Below are 14,753 nucleotides of genomic sequence, written 5' to 3'. Positions count from 1 at the left end.
ACTTTCACACAACTAATTGCATGAAAAACATTGCATTTTTGAGAAGCTTTTGTTGTGCACAAAATAAACTGTGTATTTTTGTAGCACACAATATGAATACAAAAACCAAAAAATACAGCACCTAAGCTTCACAAACATGTACACTAACATGTGTGAAGTGGAGGGTGTGGTGCTGTGGAGGAATAAGCGCAAGATAGGATGGTCAGGGGGTGGCTGGAACATGACTGCTAAGGTCGTGAGCCAGTGGCAGTGTGTGTGTGTGTGTGTGTGTGTGTGTGTGTGTGTGTGTGTGTGTGTGTGATGAAGGACTTTGTTTGAAAGCTGACAATATGTGAAGTGTTCTTTTTCATTGTGCCTCTCAGCGACTCACCACCACTTCTCCGTGGTGATTAGCAGTCTAACTTTTCCATATTATTGTTACTCCATCTTGGACTTTCCACTGTTTTTCTTTTCACTGTGAACATTCTCACCTTTGGTCAGGAAGCTGAAGTTTCACTCTCATCCTAGATGTCTGGTTAACAGAGGGACTTTCCTGGACACAACAGACAAGTTAATTTATACTGATCTCTTAAATTCACTTGGTGGTTATTCCATCTGATATCTGCGACAAACGACAGGCCATTAGGCCATTATTTTAAACATCTGATTAAAGCTTGGTCTTGCATGATGCACTTTGTGTAGACTAACATTCCAGCAGGTGCTCTGTCAGCATTAAACTGTATTCTATTTTGTTAGTTGAACTGTTGATCAATGTGATTATAATTTGTTTAAGTTTTATTCGTTACAGTGTCAGTTGCAGCCATTGGCTCAGCTGAGAGAGGTGATACTGTTAATCCTCATGTAATTAACTTGCTTTATTATATGTAAATTAATTGTACCCCTCTCTACGTTATAGAAGCCCTCTAGCAATTTGTGAATCATGTAGTTAATTTAGCATGGGGCATGACACACTGGTGGATGGCACATTTGGTTGTTGAAAGTTGTACTTCAGCCAGGTGTGACAGAGCAGACGTCACTTTATTGAACAAGTGCCCCTGAATGGTTATCTGTATGGCTGGGGTAAAGTGCTGTGATGGTTGTCAAGACAGCAAAGCATTGTATTTGCAAATATTGTTATTATATTGTATTTTTTAATGAATACTCTTTAATATCAGGGCTTTGGGTCGACACTTAATCCATTATTTGACAAAACTTGTTCCAACAGAAGAATGTACAGCTTGGCTGTGTGCCATGTGTTACTTCTCTAAGTTTCTAGTGAGCAGAATGTTTGAAACTGGTGTTTTGATTATAAGTACCAAATGCCACATGAGGCACTATTTACTCTATTGAACCTTATTTAATGTGGCCAAGAGCTTTCTAATATGTTGAGCTTTTTTTCATAAGTTTTGCTAGTTATTTAAATTCTTAACTGTTAAGGGCTAAAGCTCATTGGCCCTTCTTAATGTTTGTTTTGTTAAGATTGTGCACAATTATTAACTTATTAACTGTTTGTGGGCCAGAAGCCTGTTATCCTGCTGGAGGGTTTATTCTGAACATCCAGTGAGACAGTTGTTAAGAAACAAAAATTCTAATATTGTGTGTTTGCCAAAATAAATGTTGAATAAAAGGACTCAATGGCTTACCACTCAAGAACCCCTTTATCAAGGCCACAGAAACCTTCCCAATAAATCTATATCCTCTATTCACCTTCCCTAATAATGATTGTGTGTGCTTCTTCCATTTCACATCACATCTTAATATTAACCCTAAATACTTCTACAATGTGATGTGCTTACAATGTTCACCACTAATCTTGTAATTACATGCTATTGGGTTTGCTCTTTTTGTTATAGGCAGTATCTCACACTTATTAACATTATACTAATAAGTGACTACTACCTGGTTTGAAGTTTTATTTTTTACTACACATTTGTGCATAAAGTTTACACTATTGAAGAACTTACTTGCAAGTGTGAGAATACGTGCACAAAAAAATTGTTTGACTAGTGTGTAACTGGAGTTTAAAGCTATCATGAACATACGAATGAATTTGGACCAGTAATTCCTCTTGAAATTTAATGCAGGTGACCAATAAAGATGCACCTATTAACTTCCCAGTGTCACCTGTGCTTCTATCTATAGGTCTTCATACCTAACATTTTTCTTAGTTGTCTAACACTTTAAAGCCAACATGTAAAAATATGTGGGTGGGTTTGATGCATCTGAAAGTCAGCAAGCCCTAATATTACAGGCACATTCTCTCAGCATTTCTTTGTCCTGTCCACTTTCTTACAATTCCAGCTCTATGGTTTTTGCAGTAGAGGCTATAGTTCCAGTGTCGCTTGCTGTATGATGTTAACATACTGAAGGAGCTTCTAATTTCTTTTGTTTTGTGGGTACATTTGGAGCAGCATGTTTCTCACATGTGGTCTCAGCCGCATCCACATGGTGCTGGGTGATGCACGATTTGACTGATGATGATACTGTTTTTGAGTTACTTCTTAATTCTGAAGATAGCTATTTTTTGAAGATATTGCATATGACAGGATGATATCAACTGTGTTCAACAAGAAATTTCAGAGAGCCCAGGTAAGGCATGTCTAAAAATGACAAAATTTACTATTTTAAATTCAGATTTCTATATAAAGGGTTTTCAGTTGTGATGTAACATATCACTTTGGGGAAAGTGACAAGCAGTCCCCACCTCTTTCCCTAACCAACAAATAATGGCTGTGACTTTTGTAAGCGTCCATGTGTTAGTTAAGCAGTTTCGACCTGCATACTGTGCGCAGAAATTTTTGTTTATTTTTTGCAAGTGTCCGAGAATGGATGCACACAGTGAATCTGCAAAACAGAGTGAAAAGGACAGTCTTCTTCATGTTGCAGCACCTGCTAATAGGTCTATTATTCCCCACAATGCACAGCAGGCCATTGTGAAGATCATAACGAAGGAAGGCAGCATTCATTGACTAGACTTGAAAGAGTATTGGTGGATTGTGTACACAAGCAAAGTCCACTTAAAAGTCTGTAAACAATCTCTAACTGAAGTGTTCCAAATTATAAATTAGAGATACAATTTACAGGTAATTCATAAGCAAATGTACACACTTCTTGGGTGTGATGTATGCATCAAAATAAGAGTAAAAAATTAAATAAAGTTTTGTCTGAAATTGGTTTATTTCAGAGTTACACAGTATAGAAGGGATCATGAATGCGACACAAACAACACAAAATTAATTCTTCTCGTAAAGAAACAACACGAAGCAACCCAAAATTCAACTCAACTACGAACTATACATTCACCACAGGACACATTCAAACTTATGTCCATGCAGATGAAGCAGTGATGCGCTCAACTTCTCATCATTCTCGGGATGATGCAGGCTCCATTCATCCCATTCTGCACAGTTGTGCAGCTGTTTTCAACTCGATGTTGTTGTTGTGCTACATTCTCAAATACAACACCATACACGAGCTCCTAGAGACAACCCCAAAGGTAGATGTCTAGGGTTTAAGATTGGAGATCTGGTGGGCCAAGCAACTGGTTCTGCATGACCTGTCCACTTATTGGGATAAGCTACTTCGAGAAACTCTCTTGCCACCAAAATGAAATGTGCAGGGGCACCATCAACAAAACATCATCAGTTGATATACAGATGAACACTGCACGCCGAAAGCCTGTATTAGCCCATGATGTATTGCCTACCACAAATGACATTATCCATCATAACTAAAAAATAAAGCAGTTTCAGACAGTACTTTATTTAACATTTTACTCTTATCTTGATCCATACACCACACCCATCAAGTGTGTACAGTTACTTTTGAATCACCCTGTATCAATCTATGATAAGAGTCTGCAACTAAGAAATAACTTCGTGGTAATTCTGCCAAATAACTGCAGCATACAAAAATACAAAAATTTTAATAAACAATGGTTACTGAAAATTTCTTTATGAAGTTCACTGGTACACACACAACATGGATCATTCACAGTACATAATTTGAAAGTGATTTTATTTTGAAGTACAATTTTTTGCGGTAAAATCAGAACAAAGTGTGGATGTCAAAATATATAGAAGCAAGATGTGTCTATTCCTCTGGATATTACTCTTGAAGAGCACAGATGACCCAGTGTGAGGATACGAGCTTCAAGCTGTATAGTTTGAGGGAGGTCAGATGATCACTGATTATGTTCCAGATACCTTTGTATTTTCAGGACAATATGTACAGTGCAGTTTAAATTTATATGAAAGCTGAAATATTTTTAGCATTCTTTTTCACTGCGCCTTTCTGCAAGTCAATGCCTCCTCTCTTCATTGCGAGTAGCAATCTATGCTTTCCATGTTACTATTATTGTTATTATTATTCTATTCTGGACTTTCCACGGTCATATTTTATGATCAAACACAGACAGGTGCGATTCTGAGAAGTTACGAAAGCAGGAGAAAGGTACAGGCAGAAGTGAAGCTGTGAAGTGGATCATGAGTCAGGCTGGAATACCTCAGTCAGTAAGGCCAGTTATTGCTCACGCTGGAATATCTCAGTCAGTAAGACCACCCACACTGCTTGTAAACACAAGGTTGCAGGTCTGAGTCTTTTAAAAGCAAACAGTTCGAATCTGTCAGGAATTTTCAAAACCAGTGCACACTCTTTGGCACACTGTAAGACTCATTCTGAAAATATTATAAATAAATTGCACTTTGAAAGTACTTTTAAAATCAAAAACAAAGTATTACATACGAATTTTATTAGATATTCTTGATTATTCAATAATGGAAATGTGGGTACGACACTTGAAACATTCCAAGAAATGCAACTGTTTAAAACAAGGAAAATACAATCAGATTTTTGAGGATATGCTTGCGTGTTACCAACTCAGGATCTAAAGTGTTAAAGAACAGTTACAACAATAGATACTAGTGGGAGGCAGAGTTGGGACTGCTACATGAAAAAAGGTGTAGTTAGCAATGGTTCTTTCTCAATGTGGGAGCTGGATTCAGCACTATCTGCAAGTTGTAACACAACACTTGACCATTATGGCATGTTAGGAAACCTTTGAGGGGTGCATAAAAATCCCACCCCCGTCCCTTCAGGATCTGCTTAGTTGTGTATGGGAGGCATGAAATTACTCCAACTCTTGGCACGTAAGAACTGGACATACTCATTTGGTTAGCTTAGTGCACCTCTATCTCGTCTAAGACCTTAAGAGTAGATGGTGAGTCACTGTCTTTGAGTTCTTGAATCCTGATAGATTCTTACAAGGGAACCTCCCCATTGCACCCCCCTCAGATTTAGTTATAAATTGGCACAGTGAATAGGCCCTGAAAAACTGAACACATATCAATCGAGAAAACAGGAAGAAGTTGTGTGGAACTATGAAAAAAATAAGCAAAATATACAAACTGAGCAGTCCATGCGGAAGATAGGCAACATCAAGGAGAATATGAGCTCAGGAGCGCCGTGGTCCCGCGGTTAGCGTGAGGAGCTGCGGAATGAGAGGTCCATGGTTCAAGTCTTCCCTCAACCAAAAATTTTACATTCTTTATTTTCACAAAGTTATGAACTGTCCGTTCGTTCATTCAAGTCTCTATTCACTGTAATAAGTTTAGTGTCTGTGTTTTGCGACCGCACCGCAAAACAGTGCGATTAGTAGACGAAAGGACGTGCCTCTCCAATGGGAACCAAAAACATTTGATCGCAAGGTCATAGGTCAACCGATTCCTCCACAGGAAAACATGTCTGATATATTCTATACGACACTGGTGACAGCATGTGTGTCACATGACAGGAATATGTTGTCGACCCACCTAACTTGTACACTTAGCGAATGGGTAAAAAGATTCTTCTGCCTTGCCCGATTTAGGTTTTCTTGTGGATGTGATAATCACTCCCAAAAAAGTGATGAAAACATAAGAGTTTGTTACACAAACTGAAAATAAAAAACTTTTTACTCGAGGGAAGACTTGAACCTAGGGCCTCTCATTCCGCAGCTGTTCTCACTAGCCACGGGACCACGTTGCTCCGTAACTCCCATTGTCCTTGATGTTGCACATCTTCGCATGGACTACTCAGTTAGTATATTTTACTTATTTTTTTCATAGTTCCACACAACTTCTTCCTGTTTACTCAAATGATCTGTGTTCAGTTTTTCAAGGCCTATCCACTGCGCCAACTTATAACTAAATCTGAGGGGGGTGCGATGGGGAGGTTTCCTTGTTAGTAACTACACCCTGTTGAATCCAACAGATTTTTCTGGTTAATTAAAGCACAGCAGACTGCTTTTTCTATCTTGAGAATGCTTGAAATACCACGTAAGACACACAACAACCTTAGATAGTTCCATGACTGCTTTTCATCTTAATACTGATTTTCCTGTCACAATGATTTTTCAGGTAGCAGTGTCAGGGAAACCATACCAAATAATGATGTCTCAGGTTTTCTCGGCATGGCTGATTACTAGTGTGCTTTCAGATGTTCTGCTGAGTTGCTGTTTTCCTTTTCTGCACAATATTTTGATAACCGACCAACCCGTCTTCTTCCGTGTGGGTTGGTTGTCAAAATATTATGCATAAAATGGAAACAACAACTTGGCATAAGGCCCAGATGCACACTATTTACCATACCAAACAGTTTTGAACAGAAGACTGTGTATAAGGAAGTGGTACTCAATATTAGCAAATTTGTCATTGCAATCAGCAGTGTGACATTGTCAAGAATCAGGGGAGTGCAGCGTTTCATGAATGAGGAATATTTTGTATCTTCTCCAAATCAGCAACAGCAACACATTAGCTGCAACTGATATTGAAGAGGTTAGATAAATGAGTGCTATGTAGTTTCTTTTTGCGACATAATTTTAAACCACACGTTGTCTTGGTTACCATATGTGAGGGATCTTAAAACTAAGTTCCTCAAGGAACTTAAATTTTTAAGGACCTTAGCCATAACTCTTGAAGAACTGACAATGAATTTGCTCCCATTTTATAAAACATTCGTTTGGGTACATACCGGATTATGGGTGCCAGATGCAGACCACGTTCAAAGATCTTTGACAATACTCACACGGAGGGGTTTCGTGTGGCCACAGGTACCTACAGACTCAGTCACACAGCCAGCCTCTGATCCAAGCCTTGCATGCCACTATTAACTGTCTGGAGGAAACACCATGATGTATTAAGTGTTCGGATCTTGTCTACTGGTGAGTAACCAATACTGAAACTTTTTAAGTGAGTACTCGTGGAATTGGCATCTGGACAATGTCAATGACCAATAATGCTATTTGGAATGTGTGTGAATGCAGGTCTTTTAGCATTTTGTAGGATCCAAATGTCATTTCATTACTATCCATGCCATGGTTGGAGCTGTCTTCTGCTCTGTTTGATAACAAGATCCATAACTATATTGCATAGGTCAAAATACAAGAGAAATTGTACTCTATAGCACACTTTTGAAATATTATGTAACAGCATATCTAGTAAGCATCAAAATTATACGCTAACCTGCTCTAATACGAGAAAGCAGGGGCAACATTAATTAATCAGCAACGCACTTCAATCATATCCACAAGATAGTTTATCAATTGCAGTGCCTGACTAGGACCAAGAAATATGGCATAATGAAGGCACTGGAGCTCGTTTATATGTACCCAAACTATGAAATTCTTGATCTATTCCCATTTTCTGAGTGCACTTTAAGCTGTGTAGTGCTTTTACTGGTCCAGTCAATCCAGTACATTTTTCTTCACCTGCAGCATCTAGGAAAAGAACGTATATTATGTAGAGTACTAATGCATGTGGGAATACAAGATAATGAATTGGTTGATGCAGCAGTCAAGAACATCAGCATAATGCTTACTATAACATCGTGAAAAGTTTCTGTACACACAATGACCTCAGTGCTAAAGACAGGGAGGCTAGACGTGAGAGACTAGATGGCAATTAACACCTGCCAGATTGATGTGGAAAGAAGTGTTCTCAAGATGCATCCAGATAGGGAACTACCCTTTGATGAATGGATTTCTTCTCTGGCAAGACAACTTTTCACTGTAGGATGACAGTGATGTAGATACGGAACTATCCTTTGATGAACAGATTTCTTCTCTGACAAGAAAACCCTTCAGCATGCGACATCTGTGGTGGACAAATGTTTGTAAACCAAACATTTAGCTACTGAATTGCCCTCTTTTTTATGTATGATATACAAATTTTCAAACGTCTAGTAAACTACTGTTGATCTTTCCAGTTATCACAAAGTGGTGAAGACAAACACTTAGCACAGCCATCATGCTGCTTTTAAGCAACTCACACTTCTTATTTTTGTCATCTCTAGACCTTTAGATGTTTTGCTGCATTTCTCGTTTCTGTTGCTTTTTTGATAAATTTTAGTTTCATATGAGATTATATGAATCTAATTTGGGTGCTAATGACTACATAATTGTGAACTGCTAAACAACAACAAGCCAGCATATGTACGCATAAGAAACTATAGAAGCCACCTGTCATTCTCCTTTCTATTAATTCTTCAAGTTCTCGTTCACGCTGCATTGCTTCAGCTGAAGGCTGTGGCACACCTGGGAAGGTGACTAACACAATGCTCATGTTGTCTCGACTTCCCTGAAAAAGAAGAAAGTACCTGAAAATCAAAGCTACAAACAGGACTGATAAGAATATATAAAAATGCTCAGCTCATAACAATTACTAATACAAAATAAAAATGGACACCACAAAATGAGCACCAAAGCAACACATTATTATTTAATCCCATTAACCAGAAACACCAAATGTCACTAAGAAAGGATAGAACATTGGGGCACTAAGCCCCATGTAGCTTTTTTTGTTAGTCTTTTGTTTTCTGTCTTCCTTTCATATAATTGCTTAAAACCTACACCCCTTTTCAAGTAATGAACCTAACAAGCTTCCTACATACAAGTGACTGCATGTGCAAGGGATTCCATATATTAATGCTTTTGCAAGTGGTGAGTGTAGGTCCCCTGCAGTCTTCAAATACAGGTACACCTGTCTTGACGTTTTAAATGTTCATACCACATCTTCATATTCTGCTTATGTGGTCTGTGATTTTTGACAAACAGGAGGAAACCTTTTCCTTTAAATGGTTCTTTTTCACTAGAAGCTCTAAATCTTTTAGAGGTTTTTTTTTCTCTCTTCTTCTTCGCTGTCTCAAGGGCTGTTTCTCCAAATTTTTCCATATAGAAATTCGCTACAGCTACACTGATTGTGTTTCCCATTCCTACGCCATCAATTCACTCACAGAATTTGTTGTTCCACTGAAAGTTGTGTGAAGAAAATGTTTAAAAAGATCTGGCATATCCCGCAGATAAGGGCAATGAAGAAAGAGGACTACCATAGTAAAATTCAGAGAAATAAACAGAGCTTAAAGGAGATCTGATAACTTCTATTCTTAAGATAATGAACAAACTAATAAATACCTTTTTAATACCTCCCATTGACATGAAGGGACTTATCAAATCAGAAGCACTGTGATCAAGATTGTATGGTTTACCAAAAATTCACAACAGGCTATTCTAGCAGCCATTGAGAGAACAGGGTGCAACCAACTGCATATTGTGGCACATGTTGGAACAACTAGTGTTTGTAATCTGGGCTCCGAGGTCATATTTGGGTCATTATAGCGACTGGCAGAGAAGGTTGAGAAGACCAGCTTTGTGCATGGAGTTTCAACAAAGCTCACAATTTCCTGCACTGTCCCAAAACTGATTGTGGTCCTTTGGTTCTAGTTGACCGTAAGGACTGCACCAGAGATACTCTGAAGGTTCTGTGACAAGCTAGGATGTGACTTAATGGACTTGCACCATAGGGTTAAGAACTGTAGGGTCTCCCTACATGCGTCAGGTGTGGACTACACCTCAGAGGCTGCTGTTCAGGTAGCTGACTCTGTGACGTGCACACTTTTTTTTTTAGATTATGTGACTGCATCCAATCCAAGTAATGATCGTTGTAGGAAACCTACAAGTATCCGTGTAAGATCAAAAGAAATGCCTCCCACAGGCAAGAGTATTAAAATCTTAATGGTAAACTGCCAAAGCATTCACAACAAAGTGCTCGTGAAAAGCAGTAAAGCTCACATAATATTAGGTACAGAAAGCTGGTTGAAACCTGAAGTTGATAGGAGTGAGATTTTTGGGAGAATATGAGAGAATATTGAAAGGATAAGCAAATGGGAAATGGAGGTGGCGTATTTGTCACAGTAGACAAGAAACTAAAATCCACCGAGATAGAAATTGAAGCTGCATGTGAGATACTTTGGACAAGACTCAATATCAGAGGTGGGCATAAAATCGTAATTGAATCCTCCTATTGCCCACCAGACTCATCATCTGATGTAACCAAAAACTTAAGAGAAAACTTCGGTTCAGTTGTTACCCAAACATATCTACATCTACATAAGCCACAATCCACAATATGGTGCGTGGCGTAGGGTACCTCATACCACAACTTGCATCTTTGCATCTTCTCTCCCTGTTCCACTCCCAAACAGAACTAGGGAAAAATGACTGCCTATATGCCTCTGTGCGAGCCCTAATCTCTCTTATCTCTGTGGTCTTTCCGCGAAATGTAAGTTCGCGGCAGTAAAATTGTACTGCAGTCAGCCTCAAACGCTGGCTCTCTCAATTTCCTCAGTAGCGATTCACGAAAAGAGCGCCTCCTTTCCTCCAGAGACTCCCACCCGAGTTCCTGAAGCATTTCCGTATCACTCGCGTGATGATCAAACCTACTAGTAACAACTCTAGCAGCCCACCTCTGAATAGCTTCTATGTCCTCCCTCAATCCGACCTGATAGGGATCCCAAATGCTCAAGCAGTACTCAAGAATAGGTCATATTAGTGTTTTATAAGCGGTCTCCTTTACAGATGAACCACATCTTCCCAAAATTCTACCAATGAACTGAAGACGACTATCCGCCTTCCCCACAACTGCCATTACATGCTTGTCCCACTTCATATCGCTCTGCAATGTTACGCCCAAATATTTAATCGACGTGACTGTGTCAAGCGCTACACTACTAATGGAGTATTCAAACATTACGGGATTCTTTTTCCTATTCATCTGCATGAATTTACATTTATCTATATTTAGAGTTAGCTGCCATTCTTTACACCAATCACAAATCCTGTCCAAGTCAGCTTGTATCCTCCTACAGTCACTCAACGACGAAACCTTCCCGTACACCACAGCATCATCAGCAAACAGCTGTACATTGCTATCCACCCTATCCAAAAGATCATTTATGTAGATAGAAAACAACAGCAGACCTACCACACTTTCCTGGGGCACTCCAGATACCCTCACCTCTGATGAACACACATGTTCGAGGACAACATACTGGGTTCTATTACTTAAGAAGTCTTCGAGCCACTCACGTATTTGAGAACCAACCCCATATGCTCGTACCTCAGTTAGGAATCATACTGTAATCGTCGGTGAAAACTTTAATCATCCAACAATTAACTGGGAAAATTGCTGTCTTTTTAGCTGTGGGCGTGATAAGACTTCCTGTGAAACATTACCAAATGCCTTCTCTGAAAACTATATTCAACAGTGAGTTAGGACCTCCACTCATGATGGAAAATACTGGTTTTAATGCCAATAAATAGACCTGACCTCTTTGAGGATGTCCACATCAAAACCGGTGCCAGCAACCATGATATGATTGTGGCAACAATGATTACCATAGTACAAAGGACAACTAAAACTAGCAGAAAGACATATATTTTCAGTAAACTAGGTGAAAAATCAGTAGGGTCACATCTCAATGAGGAACTTGAAACTTTCAGGATAGTGCAGGAGCATGTACAGAACACTGGTTCAAGTTTAAAAGAATAGTTGACCATGCACTGGATATACATGTACCCAGTAGAACAGTTCATAATGGGAGGGAATCTCCACGGTATACATTCACTATATAGAAACTTCTAAAGAAACAGAGATTACTGCATAATAGGTATAAAATAAAGCCTAGGGCTATAGCTAGAGTGATGCTGAATGAAACGCATTTGGCTGTCAAGATTGCAATGTGTGATGCCTTCAGTGACTACCATAGCAGACTATTGTCAAGTGATCTTACACAAAACTCAAAGAAATTCTGGTCATATGTAAAGGCTGTTAGTGGCACCAAAGTTACTGTCCAGTCCGTAACGAATGAGACAGGAACTGAATTGCGTATAGCAAATCCAAAGCTGAAATGCTTTTGAAATGTTCTTTTTCAAAGGAAAACTCAGGACAATTGCCCCCCCCCCCCCCCATTTAATCCTTGTACCACTGAAAAGGTGAATAAAAATAGTATTAGTGTCAATGGTGTTGAGAGACAGCTAAAATCATTAAAAATGAACAAAACTCCTGGCATCGATGGGGTCCCCTGTCAGATTCTACACTGAATTTATGGCCGAGTTAGTCCCTCTCCCAACTATAACCTATTCTAGATCCCTCGAACAAAAAAAAAGTACAGGTCACATCCATCTACAAGAAGGGTAGTAGAAGTGATCCACAAAACTACCGTCCAATACCTTGACATCAATTTGTTGTCGAATCTTAGAACATATTCTGAGCTCAAACATATAAGCTATCTTTAACAGAATGACCTCCTCAAAAGTCAACCAGCATGGATTTAGAAAACAACGATCATGCGAAACCCAACTTATATGGGGTATCAAGTTAAATTTGTGACTGGGCTGAGGACTTTTTGATGGGGAGGACACAACATGTTATCTTGGATGGAGAGTCATCATCAGACATAGAAGCACTCAGGGTATGCCCCAGGGATTTGTGTTGGGACCCTTGCTGTTCATGTTGTATATTATTGACCTTGCAGACAATATTAATAGTAAAATCAGAGTTTTTGCAGATGATGCAGTTATCCATAGTGAGGTACTATTTGAGAGAAGCTGCATATATATTCTGTCAGATCTTGATAAGATTTCAACATGGTGCAGAGATTGGCAATTTGCTCTAAACATTCAAAAATGTAAAATTTTGCACTTCACAAAATAGTATCTAATGACTATAATATCCATGAGTCAGTGTTGGAAACGGACAACTCTTTATGAGTTGTTATACCTGCCTGTAACACTTTGCAGGGATATGAGATGAAATGAAATGATCACATAGGCTCAGTTGAGGGTAAAGCAGGTGGTGGACTTTGTTTATTGGTAAAATACTGGGAAAATGCCATCAGTCTACAAAAGAGATTGCTTGCAAATCACTTGTGCGACCGGTTATAGAATATTGCTCACATGGTTGGGACCCGTACCAAATAGGACTAACCGGGGATATTGAATGCACACAGAGCACGGCAGCACCAGTGGTCACAGGTTTGTATGATCCATGGAGAGAGGCACAGAGAGAGTGAAGGAACTGAACTGGAAGACTCTTGAAGACAGGTGTACACTATCCCAAGAAAGTCTATTAATAACATTTCAAGAACCGGCTTTAAATGATGTATCTAGAAATATACCAAAAACCAATACATATAACTCACATAGGAATCTTGAGGATAAAATCTGAATAATTACAGCATACATAGAGGCATTCAAACAACCATTCTTCCTGTACTCCATACACAAATAGAATGGGGAAAAAAATCCCTAATAACTGGTAGACTGGTATGTACCTTCTGCCATGGTGGTTTGCAGAGTATAGGTTGTGGGTGTAAATGTAAAATCTGGCATTCCATTAAGACCCATTGTTAGTGTTTTGATTGTCTGACCTACTGAACTGTCAAACAATTGGCTACCCTACTACAACCATTTATAGGAGAAATGGACACTTACAGTGATCAGCGAGAACATTATGACCACTTGCCTAACAGCTCGTATGTCCATCTTTGGCATGGATAAAAGCAGTGACGTGCCACAGTATGGAAGCAATGAGGCCTTGGTAGGTCGCTGGAGGAAGTTGGCATCATATCTGCACATACAAGTCACCTAATTCCCATAAATTACCAGGAGGTGGGCGATGAGCTCTGACACCACATTTGATCACATCCCAGATGTGTTTAAGCGGGTTCAGGACTGATGAGCCAGAACATCAATTGGAACTTACTACTGTGTTTCCTGAACCACTCCATCGCACTCCTAGCCTTGTGACATGGAGCATCATCTTGTTAAAAAAGTCACTGTCGTCAGGAAACATGACTGTCATGAAGGAGTGTACGTGGTCTGTAACCAGTGCCGACCTTTGTGGCTGAGCGGTTCTAGGCGCTTCAGTCTGGAACTGCGCGACCGCTACGGTCGCAGGTTCGAATCCTGCCTGGGGCATGGATGTGTGTGATGTCCTTAGGTTGGTTAGGTTTAAGTAGTTCTAAGTTCTAGGGGACTGATGACCTCAGATGTTAAGTCCCATAGTGCTCAGAGCCATTTGAACCATTTTTTTTGTAACCAGTGTACAATTATCAGTGACAGTCATGGTGCGTTGCACGAGCTTCACTGAACCCATGGGTGCCCACGTGAATGTTCCCCAGAATATAATGGAGCCACCACTATCTTGTCTCCATCCCGCAGTACTGGTGTCAAGGAGCTGTTCCCCTGGAAGATGACAAATTTGCATCCTCCCATTGGCATGATGATGAAGAAGGTATCAGGATTCATCAGACCATGCAACGTTCTGCCACTGCACCAACGTCCAGTGCTAACAGTCACGTGCCCATTTCACTCGTAGTTGCCAATGTTGTAGTTTAACATTGGTATATGCATGGGTCATCGGCTGCAGAGGCCCATCATTACAAATGTTCGGTGCACTGTG

General features: G+C 39.6%; 1 protein-coding gene across 6 annotated transcripts in view; it reads right to left on the bottom strand.

Moving 5' to 3' along the window:
- Positions 1–14,753, bottom strand: part of LOC126187647 (protein phosphatase 1B) — a 253,308-nt gene that overhangs the window by 149,730 nt on the left and 88,825 nt on the right. For all 6 annotated transcript variants that reach the window (XM_049928851.1, XM_049928852.1, XM_049928849.1 and 3 more), the window contains one exon: positions 8,474–8,591. In XM_049928851.1, coding sequence (XP_049784808.1) covers positions 8,474–8,591 — 118 coding nt within the window. The remainder of the gene's footprint in view (positions 1–8,473; positions 8,592–14,753) is intronic.

Source organism: Schistocerca cancellata, chromosome 5, assembly GCF_023864275.1.
Source record: "Schistocerca cancellata isolate TAMUIC-IGC-003103 chromosome 5, iqSchCanc2.1, whole genome shotgun sequence".
Classification (NCBI taxonomy): domain Eukaryota; kingdom Metazoa; phylum Arthropoda; class Insecta; order Orthoptera; family Acrididae; genus Schistocerca; species Schistocerca cancellata.
Note: the sequence above shows the minus strand (reverse complement) of the source record. Positions and strands in the feature narration are given on the sequence as shown.